General features: G+C 44.2%; 1 protein-coding gene across 1 annotated transcript; it reads right to left on the reverse strand.

The window, feature by feature from the left end:
• Nucleotides 1-84: 84 nt before the first annotated feature.
• On the reverse strand, nucleotides 85-21,682 carry TDRD5 (tudor domain containing 5). The gene is made up of 12 exons (XM_061345611.1): nucleotides 21,559-21,682; nucleotides 20,914-21,152; nucleotides 19,543-19,986; nucleotides 18,565-18,680; nucleotides 13,707-13,927; nucleotides 12,600-12,806; nucleotides 11,176-11,242; nucleotides 9,850-10,050; nucleotides 8,374-8,535; nucleotides 5,828-5,977; nucleotides 1,561-1,774; nucleotides 85-739 (listed from the first exon to the last, which is right to left on the reverse strand). Exons 1-12 carry the CDS (start codon nucleotides 21,564-21,566, stop codon nucleotides 540-542), a joined length of 2,229 nt encoding a protein of 742 aa, XP_061201595.1. The 5' UTR covers nucleotides 21,567-21,682; the 3' UTR covers nucleotides 85-539.
• Nucleotides 21,683-22,387: the final 705 nt, after the last annotated feature.

Here is a 22,387-nt window from a genome sequence, read left to right on the forward strand (position 1 = left end):
TCTGGATTCTTCAGAGATCTCATGCAGTAGCAGTGACATGGGATTCCTGATGCTTCATATAAGTGGCATCACAGTTCAACAAATGAGAGTATTTTCTTCTTGCAAGTTAACAGCACCTCCATGGATGGAGGTGTGAGCTGGGATACAACCAGCTCTTCTAACAGCAAAGAGGGCATAGAGCATCCAACTGTGTTAAAAACCAAAAACATCTCTTCACACAGCGTCAAACTGCTCATGCACTGAAGAAGGGAGGGACAAGTTGTCAGTTTCCCTCTCCTAAACTTAAAGGATATATAACAACGTGACAATTAAATGTTCTCCTGAACCATTAAAGAACAATAAATCAGCACAACAAAACCAAACTATTTTCCGAACAGTAAAAGCAACATTTATCACATATACCAGGCACATATGGAAAGATGAAAGGCTCCAAGTTGTTCCAACCAATTAAACATTTCTGAACAAAGAAAATAACAGCAAGGTCACAGAGAGGACCTTTGCTGCCCCCGGGTGCAGCTGCTCCAGCATCTCCCCTTTTCTCACACCTTTTTTCTCAGGCTGGGGAGCCAGTGGAAGTAGTTACTGGAAGAGGCTAAGCGTGCAGCTGCCAACACTGCAGGTAGCGTGGTAGGAGGGAGACAAAGTTTCCGGGACAGCCTCTGGTCAGGCAGCTCACTGTCAAAGCACGAGCTAACTGCAAGATTCCCAGGATGGTCTTTGCTCCTCATTTGCTCTTCACCTGCATAAAGAGGGACACAGAAAGGAAAGATGGTATTGACATTGGAAACTCTAAACTGCAGCTCCAGTTTAGATTGAAATGCATTTTGCCTGGACCTTACCAGGTCATGGCAAGAGGACTTTCTACTGCTCACCTATTTGACGAGCCCAACACTGTATAATCCAAGAGCCTGTCACCCACTCCTCCCAATGTTCCCCCCCAGTTTCCCCAGACGTGGGAAATCAGCTGTGAATTGAGTGCTCCTGCCTGAAGAACTGGGTCTCCACTCCAGACAGACAGCTCTGTTTCAAGGCACAAACAGGCACTGCCTTTAGTGAGTCGTTAATCTACCTCATAAATTGGGCAACTCTCATATGGGTGTTGTAAATTTCTTCATAATTTGGAAGATGGAAAAGGAACACCCAGACAGGGACCTTATAAGGGTTTAAAAAACCCCTTTTGTCCCTTACAATGAAGAGATTGAGAGACTCAGTATGAAACAAACAGACCAAGGTATGAAGTGGAGAAACAGACTTCAGCAGGAAAGCAATAGAAAGTCTAAAAAAGACAACAAAAATCAACAGAGGGAGAAATAACCTCAATTCATTGGTTCCCATTAAACATTTAGGAATCCATTTTGCTGCACAAAGGTCAAACCGATGCATTGCACCCAGCCATTCATTACTTGCACATCTCCAACCCGCAGAAAGACCAACATTTTCATCTAGCACATAAGCAGCACCAGTCTTAAAATACCCAGTAGTGATTGCAAGACTCACAGCACAGAAACAGACTGCTCGGCTTTCCGCCGTGTTAACTTTAACTGACAAATCTATTCGTACTGTTATGGTTGTCCATAAACGGCATTGCCATAAGGAGAACAGAGGGATGCAAAGCTTCACGAAGTTGGAGATTGTTGGAAAATCTTTCTATCTGATCAGGCTTATCCTGGCTCATTCCTCCCGGTTCCTTGGGGCACATACAGGAGGTGTAAGAGTCTTCCACTGACTTGAATAACACAACAGGCATTGAGGACTCTTCAAGACAATGAGGTGTCTGCAAATGTATATAAAAAACTCAGGAGAAGGTGTGATCAGTGCATTCTTGGTTCATTAGCTGCCCTAATCTTTATTACCTCTTAACGTCTGCAACAAACTGGAATGTCAGCAAATGGATGATGTGAAAAAACAAAACAAACAAACCCCAAAACCCACACCCCAACAAAGACCCCTAGTTCCTCACAACCTTGGCCGAAAGGCAGCTTTTCCTACACAGCAAGCTGAAGAGTGACAGATTATTGCAAGATACAAATCACCATGTCTTAGTAAGGAATTCACATCTGTTTCATCTATTAGCAGCCCCATGCAGAACAAATGATGGCAATGACAGGGAGTTTCTGCAAGCGAGTGGGAGCTGAGTCAGAGGAAATCCCTCTGCATTTTTGCTTAAGAACACAAATTAAAGTTTCAGGGACTGTCACACATGTCTCAGCACTAGACAGGAACTAGAATCAATGTCTGGTTTTGTTAACCTCAGTACAGATGAGAAAAGTAGTGAAACCACAGAAAAGCAGCAATTCACCTTGCCAACCACAGCTGTTCAAAACTAAGGTGCTTGCTGTCCAGGGTTCTTCTGCTGTCGAGGCAGAAGAACGGCATCCACCTTCAGAGGGGTAGGTCACCATTCAGAGGTGCTTCACCCATTGGTGAGAATGCACTCAGAGGATTAGCCCAGAACAACACAATTGTTTTACACAAGCAGATTTAAGCAATTTAAATTGTCCCCCACAAGGCACTCCTGAGGGACTTCTAAAGTATCCAGGAGACCTACAGTGGCTGGGTAACAGAAATTCAGTGCCAAGATCGAATAATTTGGGTAACAGGCATAAACGGAATCCAATTAACCAACAACTCAGCTTGATACCTCCAGCACACTGAAAACCTCTGCCTAACATGCAGAAAGAACAAGGCTAAAGGATAATAATTATCTCATCTTGTTACCCATGCTACCCTTGCTGCACTGCAGGCAGTGTCACCGATACTCCAGGGCAAAGCAGAAACAGACAGGGTGTAAGGGTGGACACTAAAAACATCTGTAAGCAATGGAAAAAGCTGGGATGGACACAATTAAAACAGGAGGCTGTTCAGTTTATAGAAGAGGCAAACCAGAGAGGATACCCTAGAGAGTGCTGTGAGGGGCAGGACGTAAGGCAGTACCTACTATTCCTCCTGAATAACACAGTTAAGAACACTACCACTGAAAAGGAAAACATGAGCAGTAAAAGCTGAGAAGGAGAAAATGCCACTTGATGATGTTGCCACAAAACCCTATGACCAAGAGATAAGCACGAATCAGAGAAACAAGGTCCTCCCATCTATCCTTGTAACCAGCTGACTGGTGCATTTCACTCCCCCTAATGGCTACAGGTAGGAGTAGTTTTTCATTCCACTGTCTTCCTCAATAGAAATTCTTGTCACTGCTTCTGAAGACTGTAACAGAGATCACAGCCAGGGACAGAAAATGTGCCCAGGACGTCTCTATTCCAGTTAGAAAGACAAAATCACAGAATAGTCAGGGTTGGAAAGGACCTCAAGATCATGTGGTTCCAACCCCCTGCCATGGACAGGGACACCTCACACTAAACCATGTCGCCTAAGGCTCTGTCCAACCTGGACTTGAACACTGCCAGGGATGGAGCATTCACAACTTCCCTGGGGAACCCATTCCAGTGCCTCACCACCCTTACAGTAAAGAACTTCCTCCTTATATCCAGTCTAAACTTCTGTTTAAGTTTTAACTCGTTACCTCTTGTCCTGTCACTACAGTCCCTAATGAAGAGTCCCTCCCCAGCATCCCTATAGACCCCCCTCAGATACTGGAAGGCTGCTATGAGGTCTCCACGCAGCTTTCTCTTCTCCAGGCTGAACAGCTCCAACTTTCTCAGCCTATCTTCATACTGGAGGTGCTCCAGTCCCCTGATCATCCTCGTGGCCCTCCTCTGGACTTGTTCCAACAGTTCCATGTCCTTTTCATGCTGAGGACACCAGAACTGCACACAATACTCCAAGTGAGGTCTTACAAGAGCAGAGTAGAGGGGCAGGATCACCTGCTTTGACCTGCTGGTCACACTCCTTTTGATGCAGCCCAGGATACGGTTGGCTTTCTGGGCTGCAAGTGCACACTGCTGGCTCATGTTCATTCTCTCATCAACCAGCACCCCCAAGTCCTTCTCTGCAGGGCTGCTCTGAATCTCTTCTCTGCCCAGCCTGTAGCTGTGCCTGGGGTTGTTCTGACCCAGGTGTAAGACCTTGTACTTGTCATGGTTAAACTTCATGAGGTTGGCATCAGCCCACCTCACAAGCATGTCAAGGTCCCTCTGGATGGCATTCCTTCCCTCCAGCATATCAACCGAACCACACAGCTTGGTGTCATCGGCAAATTTGCTGAGGGCGCACTCAATCCCACTGTCCATGTCAGCGACGAAGATGTTGAACAAGACCGGTCCCAACACAGATCCCTGAGGGACACCACTCGTTACAGGTCTCCAGCTGGACACTGAGCCACTGACCACAACTCTTTGTGTGCAGCCATCCACCCAGTTCTTTATCCACCGAGTGGTCCATCCATCAAATTGATGTCTCTTCAACTCAGAGACAAGGATGTCGTGTGGGACAGCGTCAAATGCTTTGCACAAATCCAAGTAGATGACATCAACTGGATCCCATCCATCAGTTCTGCAGCCCCATCATAGAAGGCCACCAAACTGGTCAGGCAGGATTTCCCCTTAGTGAAGCCATGCTGGCTGTCACCAAGCACCTTGTTGTTTTTCATGTGCCTTAGCATGCCTTCCAGGAGAATCTGCTCCAAGATTTTACCAGGCACAGAGGTGACACTGAGTGGTCTGTGGTTTCCTGGGTCATCCATTTTCCCCTTCTGGAAAATGGGGGTTGTATTTCCCTTTTTCCAGTCATCGGGAACTTCACCTGTCTGCCACGATCTTTCAAATATGATGGACAGTGGCTTAGCAACTTCATTTGCCAGCTCCTTCAGGATTTGCAGATGGATTTCATCAGGTCCCATGGACTTGTGCATGTTCAGGTTCTTGAGATGATGTTCTCAAACCAGATCCTCTCCTACAGTGGGCCTAAGGTCTTCATTCTCACAGTCCCTGTGTCTGCCTTCCAAGGTGATCCTATGCTTTGAAACTCACAGTTTAATACTTGCAGGGGACCCTATTGCTATCTACCCACCTGCCTCCATCTCATTGTACTTTAGCCCTGCACATGCTACCAGAGTCTGTTATCTCACTCTCTCAAGGTCCCTTTTCCCAGCTTGCTTTCTCTCATTCCCTTTCAGTTAATAACCCTGATACTCCGATTCTTCCAGCTCTGCTCTAGATTGAGAGAACCAACTGAGAACTGAGAAAGCTGACTCTCCCTCTCATCCTTTTAGAAAGATTTTTGTCTCAGCCACTATCAACCTGTAGATGTGTAAGGAGCTGTGGTCATCCAAAACCACGTAGGCACATTCCCATTTCCAGCTCTGCAATGCTTTCTGCAGCTCAACAAATCTTGAGCAATACTGGCTCCTTGCTGAACCCAGAGCAGAGAATATCCTGCAAAACATCATGCTGCAGGCCCTGTTAGACTCATCATTAACCACTACTAAAGAAGCAACACCAGTGCCACACAGTGCCTCAAAGCACAGCCCAAAAAACAACCTTCCGAAATCCACTCTCCTAACTCATAAGGAGACCTGTGTGATGAAGCCCCCACAGTAACTCCCAGTTACTCTTAGTAACCTTCAAGACCATTAATGGAGGGAAAGTAGAGCAACAAAGAAGGGCCAGGTTTGACCTATAAAGTGCTGAAACAGTCTTGGTCCCACAATACCTTGATGTGCTAGTGGAGCACTAGTGCATCAATAACATCAGAAACAACAGCAAAGAAGAAAATGTATAGCTCTGAGTCCATGCTAACAGCCAGTCATCATTTGCCAGTTGCTTAAAAAAAAAGAAATACATGTTAAAGCAACCAAAGGGTTATTAAAATAATCTAAAACCAAGAACAACCCCCCTCAACAGCAACAGCTGCAAAAAAATGCCCTTACCTTAACCACTGCCACAAGATCTGTAGAAGTTTCACCTGTATTCTCCTGTGCAAGTTCAGCTTCTTGGTCTGTTGTTCCTGGGACACTCACTTCATCCAAAAGTGGCTGCACATCATCCTGTGTCTCCTCATTATCAGACAGATGACACTGCTAAGGAGTCGGACAAAGCAAGAAAAGGTAAAGCCAGTGTGGGTAGAAGAAAGCTGCATGCACTGGAGCAAATTACAGAACAATCAGATCATACCACTAAAGATTAACGGAGAGAGAAATGCAAAGGAGCTTATCTGTTCTACTCAGAAGTTTTAACATTTCTATGTGGACAGCTTGGGCTACTTCTAATGGGCAGAAATAACATGGAAGGACAGGAAGTTATCTGAACAATAAACTAACTCTCACTTGAACTTCTCCACAGTAAAACTTATCACTTGGAAAGTACAGTTTTATTCAAGCAATGTTTTCTGGTTATTGCTTGCTGCCTTCCAAAAAAATTTACCACGAAGAAGTGTCCCAACGTAACACAGCTGACACAACAGTGTCCAGATGTTTTGCACTTAAGGAGGGTGGGAGGTAAAAAAGAAAGTTGTTAATCCTGATGAGGCAAATCTAAGATCAGACAATGCTAAGGGAGTTTCCCACAGCTTAAGAGGAGTTACCAGAAAATGCTAGCTAAGCAGTTGACAAGTGTCAGACACATTTCATTCCAGTTCAAAATATTTTGAACTACTGAACTGCCACTGATGATCATGTTAATGATGCACCAAGGAACAAAAGGAAACATTCTGGAGAGCTAAACAGCAGAGAAGGAAATGTTTAAGGTCTTACACAAAGGAAGATCTAGAGGACTGACTGCAATTTCTGGAAATGGCTTCTAATAAGACCCTTGAAATCAGACATGACAAAACCACCTGAATGCATTTACATTCCTCTAGTCTTGAAATCACCAGCTATGCCTGACATTTACACAAATGGATCTTGCTATAGTTAACTAGTTAGGGTACTCTCTGTATTTTTCCACTAAACCCCCCAGAAACACAATGAACTCAGATGTGCAGCCTATGTCATGTTATTTTCTTGCAAATACATATGTAAGACACTGGTTTGTGTCCTTCAGTTCAGACAGTACAGCAACTGTGCAAGGCCATTAATATCTAAGATACACAGCTGTCACGGTTTCTCTAGAACAGAAACACAGTTGGCTGAAACAAAGCCTAGTTAAATGACTGCTTTACAAGTCACTAACATTACACTAGCTTTTACTCTTATTTCAGAGAAATGTCAGAAAACAGCCATAGAGCAGGCCCACTGCTGAACGCTTCAAACAGCTGACATTTACTCAGAGGTGCTTTGGCCCCTGCAGTAAAATGTGTCATGAAAATACTACAATTTAAATAACACAGAAAAGTGGAGAGAGTCACCTGTAGCCAAGCGTTCCTGGCATTTCTAGCACCTAGTACTACATCTAGCACCTAGTACTACATCTAGCACCTAGTACTACATCTAGCACCTAGTACTACATCTAGCACCTAGTACTACATCTAGCACCTAGTACTACATCTAGCACCTAGTACTACATCTAGCACCTAGTACTACATCTAGCACCTAGTACTACATCTAACCTAGTACTACATCTAGCACCTAGTACTACATCTAGCACCTAGTACTACATCTAGCACCTAGTACTACATCTAGCACCTAGTACTACATCTAGCACCTAGTACTACATCTAGCACCTAGTACTACATCTAGCACCTAGTACTACATCTAGCACCTAGTACTACATCTAGCACCTAGTACTACATCTAGCACCTAGTACTACATCTGATTTCACTCAAAACCTGGGTTTTACTCCCTCCTTAAGCCCTCTGTTCACCAGTTTCTCCACCTGTTAAATATGAAAGGGCTTATCTTTTAACATGCTCTGAAATAAAAGGTGTAAAGTAGCACCCAGATCTAGAGATCATTCACCTTTAGAGTTACCTTTTTAATAAAACTGTAGTTGTATGACCTTACCTACTGCATCAACCAGGACTGCAAATTGCTTCCTTTCAAGTAAGTTTGGAATGAATAAGACCCTTAATTGAAATAATACACCACTAATTCTTATGGTCTTTTTCCACATTTAAACAACACCCCAAGTTATTACACATCCTTTGCCAAACCCCAGAGATGCGAGAGGAAAATACACCACTTCTTGGCTCACAGGGGCGCAAAACATGAAAGTGCTAAGTCAAACTGATCTCAAGAATCACTGGTTTGAGTTCTCAGAGTCCATTCCCCCCGTAACTGAAAAAATATGGTGCATATGGGAGGTTGGTGAAATCACAGGCACGCAGACTCCCTGAAGTCTGCAAAAGGATCAGAGGGCAAGCGACTAGAGATGTATTTATGGTCCACATGTAACTGTTTCTATATTATGGTTCTGCCTGCTTTTTATAAAAGCAAAACACCAACTCCACAAAAAACTGCATGGGACTAAACAATACATGTCTACTGACTCCTGGAGCCGATTTTACTGAGCGACAGCTACACCATAGCCAAACTCCCACCTGATCACACAGTTCATTCCCACCCAGCTTTGAAGTTGCAGTTGCACTATCTGCATCTAGAGACTCCAGCTGCGAGCAAAGGTCTGGTTCCACCAGTTCAGCATTCTCCCACTTCTCAAGGGGCTGAACATACAAGGCCAAAGGATTCAGTTCCTTGAATCCCTAGTAGTAAACAAACAAACAAAAACCAACATAGTCAAGAAAAACATTTTGTAACTATCACAAAGAATAAAAAGAATTCATCAGATTTCTAACAGGTTTTATGAAGAAGCACGCCACACACAAGTTAGCTCCAAATCCTTGCAGAAACTGTCTTCCTCTTCCTACAAATATCAGCTCCTCTCCTTTGAGCAACAAAATTATTCAGCAGTGGTCCACTTCCCCCAAAATCAGACATGCACATGCAAAAATACAATCACAGCAATCCCGCCAAAACACACATTCTTTATGTATTCATTAAAACAAAAGAGAGAAGCACAGCAGACTGTAAAGCCTGACTTTCTGCTGAGATACAAAAACCTTTTTAAGGGTTTTCGTACCCACACAGTTCTTACTGAAACTGAAGGGAGAGATATAGTGTGAGGTGTCACTGCCCATGGCAGGGGGGTTGGAACTAGACGATCTTAAGGTCCTTTCAACCCTAACTATTCTGTGATTCTATAATTCAGACAATGACACAGATGGGTCCAAATCATAAATGCTCTCACACTGGCTTACAACCTGTTGATCCAAGGGACAATGTGCAATCTACATGGTTACACTGTCCAACATCGTACATTTCACTGGCAAAGTAAGAGACTTTTTAAACCAAGACCAGTTCCATAATTCAGCTTATTAATGTCAAAACCACTCTTCAGTGCCTACAGTAGAGAAGACTGAAATAATTTAACTATCTTGTTCCTCACTCAACTGCCTCTGCCACTACATAGCACTACTTTAAGTTAGACAATAAAATTTAATTAACGTGCTCTGACTGTTTGGATAAATCATGGGCCTCAACTTATGGCTAACCAAACTGGCTGGAATTAACAATGGGTAGTGAAGTAACTATCACATCTCTTAACAACCTCTCAATTCCATACGCACAGAACATGCACAGCTGTTTTACTTTTCCATTTATTTATAGGAGGAGTGTGTCAGTTCCAGGTGAATCTGCAATCCTAACAAGGTAATCAACTTAAAAAATAAAAACCTTCTAATCCACTGTTAGAAGACAGGGTAAAAATAATTAGTTCTACTAAATCAAAACATCACTGCTGTACCATCAGATTCTACCTCAACCAAAAAGCAAGTTATAGTTATAGTTAGACACCATGGGATGGAGTCACAAAATGTTAAGTTACACAAAAGCAGGGAATACCAGTCTTCTCTTCACAAAGCTACTTGCTTCAAGCTAAAGATCTTCACATTAGAGGCACCCAACTGATGTTTTTGTTTGGTTGGGTGCCTTCCAGCAGCACATGCCTCCCTCCTGACCTCAGAAGGAACGTTCTTTCCACAGATGTCAGCATATCCTTTATCTTCCAAGACACAGTGGAAGTAGACATCCTCCTTAGTAGATGTGTCACACAAGAAAAGATGCAAAATGCCATTGACATATTCATCCACAATGCCCACAAGTAGCTTGGAACTACACAGGTTCTTGAATAGGAGAGTTGCTGCATTGGACCATGTACCCTAAAGAAGAAACAAGAATATAAAGTTACTATGAACGGACCAATATCCACCACCTGAGACTTCCCCCTGAAGGCACTTGTCAAAAAGGCAGTTAAGCTAGGTCAGGCCAGGGACAAATATAGGAAAGTCAAGTAGACTAGCTTCCCAGCACTGAATATATCAAATTACCCAAAAGACTTTAATGCTAGTTACATTGGGAATGCCCTTTCACCCTAATACCTATTTCCAAACATGGCTTGAGGGCCAGTGATTTTATCACAATTGCTTAAAATAGTTTTTTTAGGTTTTGCTTTTTTGTTGGGGTTTTTTTTTCATTCCTGGGATCCTGTGATTATAAATGTTGGAAGTGTGGTAAGTTTTCAAGAGGCTGCTAAGCCTCACTGCAATGAAAACTGTGATTCTTTAACGCTCAAAAAACCCCAAAGAAATAACTTTTTTAATAACAACGTCTTTAAAAGACAGAAGCTTTCCTTCAGAGATTTTATTTCTCAGGCTTCTTGACCAAGGTTTCCCAGCACACAGGAATTTTCTTATGACCTCCATAATTCCTTGGGTATGATGACTGCATCAAAACAACTCACTTAAAGCTCTGTCACTGACAAAATTTTTAAAACAGAGGACTGGAGCTACCAAGGCTTCAGAAGGACCCTGGAGAAGTACTGGCACGGAAAGAAACAAGTTTCATAGAATCACAGAATGGTTTGGGTTGGAAGGGACCTTAAAGCTCATCTAGTTCCACCCCCCGCCACAAGCAGGGACACCTTCCACTAGACCAGTGTACTCAAAATCTCATTCAAGTTCCTGGCCTTGAACACTTCCAGAGATGGGGCAGTCACAACTTCTCCGGGCAACCTGTGCCAGTGTCTCACCACCAGCTTAACAGTAGCTATCTGTTTCTGCAACAATATAAGGAAGAATATTCTGATCATAAAGAAAACAGACAGAGGAAGGCAGAGAGAGAAAGACACTTAAGCAGTCATACTCTGCTGAACGTAACAGCGGCAATACTGCTGTAAACATCAACAGGACCTGAATTAATCTGCATTTGCCCTCTATTTGAGGGCAACTTTTACTTGATAGCTCTCATATCTATGTCAAGAAACAAAACTGCCTGTGAACACATACCTCCACAGGTTTTACCCATGCCAAGGAACATGGGATAGCCTGAGCAGGGAGCTTCAAGTAGCACCACCTACAATACAAAACAAAGCCATCACCACTACATCAAAGACAGAGCAAAACCAGGCAAAGAGAAGAACTTCCTCCTCTTCTGGGTTTTAAAAATTAGCTTAGGAATAGAGAGGCCCATACTGGATTTTGTACTTAAGACTAAAGCCCAGCAGCAGTTTTGGAAAACACTTCATATCCAAGAATGGGCACAGCAAAAACAGCAGTAACAACCGGTCCCCTATGCCTTCCCTTGCCCAAGCACCTTCCCATCAAACCCCTTACAATTACCAAGTTATGGACAAAGAGCAACGATTTTTGAACCAAAGAATGCCTGTGGGCAGGCATAAATTGAAGCAAATCATAGGAAAGAAGGAAATGGGGAAAAGGTATTGAATTACAGAGGAAAACAAGTACCTCTGACACTGCAAATGTGTCCCACTTCGACTGATGTCCGTTCAGAAGGATGTTCACATCCATCCACGGAACCCAGGAAGGAAGATTAGGGAGCTTGTCCCAAAGTAACAGAAAGCAGCAAGAGGAAAGACTGAGGAGTGAAGGCAGAAACAGGAAAGGATTTAGCCCAAAGTCACAGTGAGGGAGTGATGGACAGGGCTTGTGAGCAAAAGACCTAGAGTTATCAGAAAAACAGGTCTTAAATAATGTTGTTTACATTAGCATGTAAGCAAGGAAATGCCTCAGAGACACAATTGTGGAATAAAAGCCCCGATTTTTTCTAGGCAATCCACATGCTGGGATGCCTTTCTGAAGAAAGACAGGCCAGTCAGCCTTACCTCAATACCTGGGAAGGCAGCAGAACAACTAACTCTGGGAACCATTACCAGCGACATAAAGGACAAGGTGACTGGGAATGGCCAGCATGAATTCACCAAGGGGAAGTCATGTTTAACCCACCTGACAACCTTCTATGATGAAATGACTGGCTTGGTAGGTGAGGGAAGAGAAGTGGGTATTACTTACCTTGATTTCTATCAGGCTTTTGACACCATGTCCTGTAAGATACTCATAGGAAAGCTAATGGAATATGGGCTGGAGCAGCAGACAGTGAGGTGGACTGAGAACTGGCTGAAGGGCCAGGTTCAGAGAGTGGTAATCAGTGGTACAAATCTGGAGGTCAGGAACTAGCAATGTTACCCTGGGGGTCCAATACTGTTCAACATCTTCATTAATTATGTGGATGATGGGCCAAGTCTACCCTCAGCAAATCTGCAAGTAAAAACCATCTCAACATGATCCTGGGCAGCCCGCCCTAAATGGCCCTGCTGGAGTGGGAAGGTTGGGCAGGATGACCTCCAGAGATCTCTTCCAACGTCAACCATTCTGTAGTCCTGAATCATTCTATGATTCTGTGATTTACTTACTTGAGGAATCTCAGCCAAGACTTTCGGACAATTTCAAGGTTTCCGTAATCAGGGTAGAACACCTCTACATCTTTGTCATTGATCACACGGTGGATGATAACACGGTACCACCATTTTGAGATCATTACACAGCAAAGCTGTCCAGGCTGTACTGAAGACTCAGGCATGATGTAACGATCAGAAACAAGTTTATTTGAGTAACAGTGTCTGCAAAAGATCAGAATGAGAAACCATGCTTTGTAGGATGCAGGAGATGAATACAGAGAAATATACAGGGCTTCAGAAAAATCCAAATTTCTCAAAGTCCTCATGACATGAATTTTCAGGACTTGTTGTAATAGGTCATTTACCTCTCAGTTCTCACACACTCAAACTGAAATGGCAATTAAAAATGCAAACCCAAACTTCTAACATCTTAACTGTATTCTTGGGTTCCAACAAGAATTAATGAGGATTAATAAGAAGCTACGTACAGTTATTCTAGTCATTAATGACATTACCTTGACATGTCAATGCTTTCCATGAACCAGGTGGCTCACATACAGGTACTGGCTCACATACACAGTATGTCTGCAGAGTCTAATCACAGTTACACAAGCCCCACAGACATCAAGCATTTGCTTTGGCACACAATTAACAGCAACTGTAGCACTGTTGTGGTGGAACAGAATTCTAAATGCATAATGTAGCTGACACAAAGGCACTGACAGGATTTTGCTTTCAAATATAGGTTGGACAAAGGACTGTTACCTGTTGCTTTTGGTAAGTGTTGGAGATGTGAGTAAAAGCCTTAACTGAGTACATTAACCATAGCAGCACAGACAACAGAGAGGTGCAAAGGAACCTTAAAGTTCCTTTCCAGGATTTCGAAGTTTAGAACCATCTAGGACACAGCCAAAATACAGTGAATTGCTATTAACCATATTTATTGCTTGCAAGTTAAAAGGAATGGGTAGGCATTACCAGCATATGTTTCAGTACAGCACTGGCATCTCTCTATTAAGTAATCAAACCAGCAGTCATCATAACCAACATTTGGGTGCCATGTTCCTTCAGTATAAGCACACACACGAGTAGTAGTACTGAAACAGGATAGCATGCTCGCACCTCATGTCAGCCATCATATCCTGCAGTTTATCGGATGTTTCCCTGCTGCATACGTGGACGTAGAACTGGCTAGGAGAGACAATTACTTCCACAAAGACTCCCACCAAGCACCTTCTCTTCAGTGGTGGTAAACTGCAAAGACTTCTGTCCTGCACAGCATCTGGGGGTATTTCTGGAGTCATTATCAATTTGTCTAGTAGGGACTGCTCCAAATATTGAGTCTACAAAGGAATAAAAGGAGGGCGGCACTCAGATGTCTTGTCATGCACTGAACACACATAATTGTCCTTTCCACTAAGTTAAAAAAAACCACCAACAGTTCTTTTCTGGGGACCTGTTAGTTACTGAGTATCAGATAATCCCAACAAACTGCACAAACTGGGATTGAAACTTCCCCTGTGACAGAAACGTTCTTTTTCACATTCTGCCTTTCCTCCTTCTTTCTTCCCTCTAGTTTAAAGAGGGGTGCAACAAAAAAATCCTTGCTTAAATTCCTGCGAGGAATAAAAGAGAAGAATTGAAGTAATGTAACATATTTAGAAAAAAGTATTGAATAGGTATTGCTAGAAAAGCAAAACCAACCAAGTACCTACACCAAAAAACCCCAACAAAACAACGCACAAACCAAACATGGCAGTTTGTTGAATTTTACCCCAAAGGTGCTACTCCTATGTTCCATGACCATGAAAGAGTACCTGACAGAACCAGCAAAACTACCTGAAAATGATTCAAAAGCGACAAAAGGCACAAATGCATCTCACTTTCACACTAAAGCTATTTTCCAAGGATAACAGCAAACAGAAAAGAAAAACCAATCCTACAATTCTGTGTTATTCTTTTACTGCTGAAAACATTATTTCATTTGAACTAATGTGTGGATGGGAACCTTAATGAGACATCAGCTGCTTTCACTGCTTCAAAAGCTTTCTCTTGTGTAAAAAAACCCGCACTCATCCAATGATCAGAAGTCAAAATTATTTCAATTTTACTCACCTTGAATATGTTACAAGTTACCACTGCATGATACACCAGGCAAGGTATGGTAAATTTGTCTTGCAGCACACACACCACTGTGTGTATGGCTACATTCAATCACAAACAATGGGGTTTTGCAATACAAGTTCTTTCAACCATTTTTTGAAGAAGCAGACACGAGCTTTCTGCAGACTGAGCAAGGGCTAACATCCGTGAATTTGAGTTAAAAGTTTTGACTAAAACATTGACTTAAACAATGAGTTAACATTCTTGAGTTAAAGAGCAACTGAGGGAATCCTTGCCTGAGCAGCAACATCATCTCTAGAAAATACCCTTACATTTCACTCCACCCAAAAAGGGACAATTTTTCTCCGAAAATGCTCTTCATATCAGACTCTTAAAAGCACATATGATCTTCATAGTCTAGCTGATACACTGGTAGCAACAACAGACATTTCTTTGAAAGATGTACAAGATGCATTCAAAAACATGCTCACAAAAAAAAGAACAGATTTGTGAAAAGATAAGCCAATAGAACACACTGCAAAACTAGGCTTGCAAAAGGCATGGCCTGCGAGACTGGCTAACCTCCTTGCCCTGTGCTGGACTGGAAGCTGCCAAGATTGGTGCAGATGACACAATCTGCACAGGGCAGTGAGAAAAAGCTGCCAAGAGCAAGAGCAATATATACTTTACCCTTCTTAGGGCCAAGGAGATTGACTCAGCCCTTGTTCCTCATTTGACCCTTACATCACTTCCACTATCACTCTCTCATGACTGAATATTTGGACACCTTGAAGCAGGACAGGAATGAGGTCTCATCATTCCCCCTCTACCCTGCAGCATCCCAACAAACAAGTGTTCACTGCATACCCAAAATAACACATTTCAACCTGCTGTCCTCCTTTTTAGGGCATTAAAAAAAAAAAAAAACAACAAAAAAACCACACAAAACCAAACAAAAAAAACCCCCACCCCACAAAAAACCAACCCAACAAAACCAAGGCCTAGCAAACTTGGTGTTTCACAACAAATACTGGTTGGACAAACATCTTCCAAGACTGCTCCTGCTAGGACCCTTAAACCGGTTCCTTTGCAGTATGCCAGAACAAAAATCTGAAGCTACCTGGACCATAACCCCTCTTTTTTCACCCTTCCCACAATCAGACTTTGAGCTTGGGCAATTCCCTAGACTTCCTTATTCTCTGGACTTCATCACAACAAACTAAAATTTCTTTAAAGGATCAGAACAGCCTGCCAAAGATTTCTATAAAGGGTATGTTTTATGAAGTGCCACACAAAGTCCAAGTCATAGTCCCAGTCTCCTAGGTTCCTTCATACACGAAACAACAAAGTAGGAAGAACTCCTAGGACCCTTTCCTGACCTATGTGCTCCAACTGTACAGGCGCATACAGCCGTAAGATGAGCTTGGCTGACAACTCTCATTATTTCCTTTTGTTATCCTGCTTTTGACAGTAGGATGATTTTCCTCAAGAAAAAGAAGGCTTAAAGATACTTAAGGAAAAAAATAGAGGGGACACAAATTCCTCCAATGAGGTCTGGCAGTTCAGACCCTATGTACTGTTCCTTCTCCATCCCCTTCTAAACATATACTGCTATAAAAAAACCCACAAAACCAAAGCAAACAAACAAACAAACCCCTCAAAGTCTCCCAAGTCCCATCAAATAGGAGAGTTGAGACTGCAGGAATTAAGGTCTCTGAGGGCCAAAGACTGTTGGTTGATATTCAAGGATCCCCTACGGCATGCTCAGGAGTGTTGTATCCCTACCAGAAGGAAGTGCAGCAGGAGGGCCAGGAGACCTCCTTGGATGGATAAGGAGCTGCTGAGGAAAAAGTCAACGGAAAAAAGAGGCTTATAAAAGGTAGAAGCAAGGACAGGCCACCTGGGAAGAATACAGGGATGTTGCATGGAAAGCTAGGGACCAGGTTAGGAAAGCTAAGGCCCAGTTAGAATTAAACTTGGCTAGGGATGTTAAGCATAACAGGAAGGGGTTCTACAGGTATGCAGCGAATATAAGACAGACTAGGGACAACATGGGTCCTCCCCGGAAGCTATTGGGAGAACTGGCTACCCTGGATTTAGAGAAGGCTGAGGTTCTTAAAGACTTCTTTGCCTCGATCTTCACTGGCAAAGGCTCTGACCACACCACCCAAGTCTTGGAAGGCAGACACAGGGACTGTTACAATGAAGACCTTGGGCCTGTAGGAGAGTGAAGACTGTAGAGAATGAAGACTGTAGGAGAGGATCTAGTTTGAGAACATCATCTTAAGAACCTGAACATGCACAAGTCCATGGGACCTGAGGAAATCCATCTGCAAATCCTGAAGGAGCTGGCAAATGAAGTTGCTAAGCCACTGTCCATCATATTTGAAAGATCGTGGCAGACAGGTGAAGTTCCCGATGACTGGAAAAAGGGAAATACAACCCCTATTTTCCAGAAGGGGCAAATGGATGACCCAGGAAACCACAGACCACTCAGTGTCACCTCTGTGCCTGGCAAAACCTTGGAGCAGATTCTCCTGGAAGGCATGCTAAGGCACATGAAAAACAGCAAGGTGCTTGGTGACAGCCAGCATGGCTTCACTAAGGGGAAATCCTGCCTGACTAGTTTGGTGGCCTTCTATGATGGGGCTGCAGAACTGATGGACAGTGGTAGAGCAGTTGATGTCATCTACTTGGACTTGTGCAAAGCGTTTGACGCTGTCCCACACAACAGCCTTGTCTCTAAATTGAAGAGACATCAATTTGATGTTTGGACCACTCGGTGGATAAAGAACTGGCTGGATGGCTGCACACAAAGAGTTGTGGTCAATGGCTCAACATCCAGCTGGACACCAGTAACAAGTGGTGTCCCTCAGGGATCGGTGTTGGGACTGGTCTTGTTCAACATCTTTGTCAGTGACAGGGACAGTGGGATTGAGTGCACCCTCAGCAAGTTTGCCGATGACACCAAGCTGTGTTTTTCGGTTGATACGCTGGAGGGAAGGAATGCCATCCAGAGGGACCTTGACACACTTGTGAGTGGGGGTGCCAACCTTATGAAGTTTAATCATGCCAAGTGCAAGGTCCTACACCTGGGTCAGAGCAATCTCAGGCACAGCTACAGTATGGGCAAAGATGAGACTCAGAGCAGCCCTGCAGAGGACTTGGGGGTGCTGGTTAATGAGAAAATGAACATGATCCAGGTAACAGGTTCAAACTTAAACAGGGGAAGTTTAGATTGGATATAAGGAGGAAGTTCTTTACTGTAAGGGTGCTGAGGCACTGGAATGAGCTGCCCAAGAAAGTTGTGAATGCTCCATCCCTGGTGGGGTTCAAGGCCATGTTGGACAGAGCCTTGGGTGGCATGGTTTAGTGGTAGGTGTTCCTGCCCATGACAGGGGGGTTGGAACTAGATGCTCTTAAGGTCCTTTCCAACCCTAACTATTCTATGATTCCCCATCTCTGTCACATAGCTGCTTGACACTTAAGCCATACCTACTGCAGCACGGGAGATTCCACACAGCTAGTCTCAGAACAAAATTACTGAGCTACAGTTACAATAAAGTACACCAAAAGGTATAACAACTATTACCATGGAGCAAGATCATACTTAACTGACCCCAGATGATATGCAACACAGATCTCAAGACCAGAAAGAGACCTAGTTTGTATGGCATATAAAGCTATAAAGCTATGATATATCAGATCAGTACAAGTCTAGTCACCTCCAGGCTCATCCAAAACAGGTAAAAATCTCTTTGGAAGCAGCAGTGCATCAACAATGCAAACTTAACAGAAGCAAGAGCAGAAAAATAAAGAGTATCACTACCTGGATTAAGACACGAAAGAACTACAGATCACTTGTCCAGCCACTTACTTGTTTGAGGCCATCACCCAAATCTACTGCTTGTGTTTCCACTGGCTCCGACTTCTCTTCTGCTGTTAGGTAACAGTTCTCTTTCTCACAGATGGGCTCCAAAGGAGGCATCTCAACTGCAGTTGCTCCTGCAAAGATAATAATTTAGCTGTTATTCTTTGTTGGAGTGATGAAGTGTTCCATATTAAGCAGAAAGAGAAGACAAATGAAAAGTCTGAAAGCACTGGTGCTGTTTGCCTCATCTCTGGTACCATTCACAGCCACCAGTCATGAGTATTCACTTGAGAGGCATGCTTCACCGTGCTAATACATCAAAAGAAAACAAAACACACTTGCTTATGTAAGCATGCTAACAGTTAAATCACTTGCTAGAACGATTCACAGACTGTTTGGCAGGAACTATATGTGATTTTCTGCCTTCTATCATAGCCATTATGGGAATGCTGAAGACATCTTCAGTCTCGTTCTGTTTTGTTTTGTGGAATATTGTAGCTGTGCCCTTCAAACCAGCGCTAAACCTTCACTCTGAAAAAGTGCACTGGAAAAGCTTTATCAGCCTGCAGAGCAGATGTTCAGGAGATCCTTCTATTTTTGCTATCTGTTGCTTGCAATTACTAGAAATTCCAGTCCTACACACACAAGCAGAAAGCCCATAGTCTGAATGAGCTAAACATCCCTTCTTTCACCTCATACCAAAAAACAGTGGTAACCTATAGAAAACTTCCAGTTAAGCTCTCTGCTACCAAAACAACTCTTGTGACAGCTACTTTTGCACTACCCCACAATCCTTCTGTGCTAAAACCTAGGGGAACCAGGACTACAGCAACCGAATTTCAGCAACACCCTCTTGAAACACAGCTGCTTGGCGACAATGCTTGGAAGACAATACTGCCTCACCCCGTGGCATCTCTTCCCGCGTCTCACCCCGTGGCATCTCTTCCCGCGTCTCACCCCGTGGCATCTCTTCCCGCGTCTCACCCCGTGGCATCTCTTCCCGCGTCTCACCCCGTGTCTCACCCCGTGGCATCTCCTCCTTCTTTATCTTACTTGCCAGATGCTTCTCCAGGGTCAGCAAGGAACCTGCTTTTGTCTGCTCAACGACAATGATATCAGACACACTTTTCAGAACTTCAAACATGGAGAAAAATCCGTATTGTGTATATTCAAACACCCGGCCAAAGCGTCTGAAGAAGGCATTATGAAAGTCCAAGAGCAGAAGTGGTGAGGAACTCAGCAGATCCTGCAACTCAGCCTTCACCGTTGCTGGCAGGATGGGAGCCTTGCCCCTCCGAGGTAAACTCTGTGGATTCTTATGGGAAGAAATAGCATCTGCCCTCAGAGCAGCACTCTTCCGTTCCTTAGCACTTCTCCTCTGTCTGGCAACCAGTTTGGCAATTGCTTTGGTGGTCTCATCTGCAATGGCTACAACAGAAAAAAATGGACTATTAGACTACCAAAACAGTGAACCATTAAAAGCTCTACAAAGGCAAAACTCCTCTTTTTCCTCTTCATTCCTAATCCCTCCACCTTTTCCAGAAGCAGGTGTCTCCTCTGAAAGCAATCACACTAAATTGTGGCTGATTTACAGCAGGGAAACAACTTTTCCTCTCGCTTCACAAACTGGACTGAAACACTTTTAACAGACAACAGCCAAACTGCACCCTTATCCCTATAAACCCAGATCCAGGTAAGAGGGCAGTCAAATCCTTAATAAAGGATCACAACAGGAGATCCAGCTGCTTGTGAGTTTTGCTGGGAAAACAGTAAATGGCTCATTGCTCCCCTCAGCCAGAATCACAGTAAACCCTCACGGCAGAAGACCCATTTGCCCAGGCAAGGTCTCCCTGGACTTAGTATAGCAACAAACAATTTGCACCTACCAGTTGTTTCCCAACAAAAAGGAAATGAAAATGAAAAACATCCTCTGATATAGACTAAACCTCCCATGGGGTCAGGTAAGGAAATGTATCTGAGAGGCTTCATCCCTGGCTTTGCCTCCTGCTGTACTCTGCATTTACAGGAAAAGCGAAGCTTACCCATTCTAGTGTACCCATAAGAAATGTCACTGCAGTTTCTAAACTAAGTGCATAATGCAAAATGTACAAAAGTAACTGGAAGCTGTTTTTTCTGAGGAAGAAAAAGCAAACAAGCATTAACACGCAGATAAAAAAATATACAACAAAAATCAATGAAAACAGACCTATAGGAAAAAAAAAAAAAAAAAGGAGAGATATGGGACCTACAGCTAGCTCTAGGAATTCATCCTGCACATCCCTGCTTTGGAGCATCACTTCATACCAGTATGTGGTCCCAAATAATCCCTCCACCCATAAGGAAACAAAATCTCACCTTTGAGGATAAAAGTGCCTTTCCCATAAGTACAGATTCTGACAACTTCAGGCATATCTGCCACCAGCTCCAAAGTGGATTGGAAGCCCAGGTCACGTACAGGAAGTGGTTTGCCAACCATGGTCATGTACTCCTGCTCCAGCTGTGCTGGGGTTAAACCCTCCTTGGCAGCCATTAGCAGCGATCTCACCTCCTTTTTAAGCACCCCCAAAAGCTGTCCCTTCTTTGACATGTCTGCCCTAAAGGGGAAACAAAAGCAAGCACAAGACAAGTCATACCACAGCAATAGCAGCACAGGCAAAAGACTTTTTACCACTGAGCATCTTAAAGCTAGGGAGGGGGGGATAGTACAAGCAGCCAGGGTTACCAACAAACACTACCTCCCAAGCCCTGTAGTTCCTTGCTCACACCCCTGCAGCTGCCGCCCTCGAGCACCCTCGCACTCAAGCTAGCTCCTCCTGCACTCACTGCCTCCTCCCATGTGATTTCCTCTAAACGCGGGCCTGCAGATTCCCCCCTCTGCTGTCGCTGTCCGAGGAGACAGCAGCGATTCCTGCTGCCCTAAAACACCACTCGAGAACCCCCAAGGCACAACGCCCCAGCGGCACCGCCCGCCCGCACACACACATACACACATGCACGCACCCCGCCATGCCGCCGCCTCGCCCACGACACTCCTCTGCGCCTGCGCGCTCCCTTTCCCGCCCTTCCGGGGGGCGAGGGGGAAACGAGGTGGGGCCTCCCTTTTGCAGCGGGGCCGTGAGGGCGTCAACGGTGGAGTGGGCGGTGGCTGGGTGGGCTGTGCCGAGCGGCCCGCCCGGGGATGCAGCCCCTGCTTTCTGAGGTAAAACGGCAGGTGTGCCTCCCTTCTGAGAGGGAACGGTAGCGCATTGCTGAAGAGCCACGCACAGAAAGGGAGCAGTCCCTTTAAGGCGGATACTTAAACCCCAGTGCTATTAAGAGTGTTTTCTGGTGCCATTTAAGAGGAAAAGGTACAGCAGAGACGCTGGGTGACTTTCCCAAGGCCAAAGAGCCTGGTAAACTGCCATTCAGTATCTGAAGGCAGGCTATAGGAATGCTGGGGAGGGACTGTCCATTAGGGACTGTAGTGATAGGACAAGGGGTAACAGGTTAAAACTTAAACAGGGGAAGTTTAGATTGGATATAAGGAGGAAGCTTTTTACTGTTAGGGTGGTGAGGCACTGGAATGGGTTGCCCAGGGAGGTTGTGAATGCTCCATCCCTGGCAGTGTTCAAGGCCAGGTTGGACAGAGCCTTGGGTGACATGGTTTAGTGCGAGGTGTCCCTGCCCATGGCAGGGGGGTTGGAACCAGGTGATCTTAAGGTCCTTTCCGACCCTAACTATTCTGATTCATTTGCAGTGGCTGTTCCCTGAGGGCTCATGGTCATGTGAGAAACCCACTCAACAGTGCAGTTAATTTCCAGATGGGTATGCTTCAAAAGGGCAAGGGGCC

The sequence above is a fragment of the Neopsephotus bourkii genome, unplaced genomic scaffold (genome assembly GCF_033783945.1).
Source record: "Neopsephotus bourkii isolate Nb327-2 ecotype Australia unplaced genomic scaffold, CSIRO-AGI_Nbou_v1 NB_234, whole genome shotgun sequence".
Taxonomy (NCBI): Eukaryota; Metazoa; Chordata; class Aves; order Psittaciformes; family Psittacidae; genus Neopsephotus; species Neopsephotus bourkii.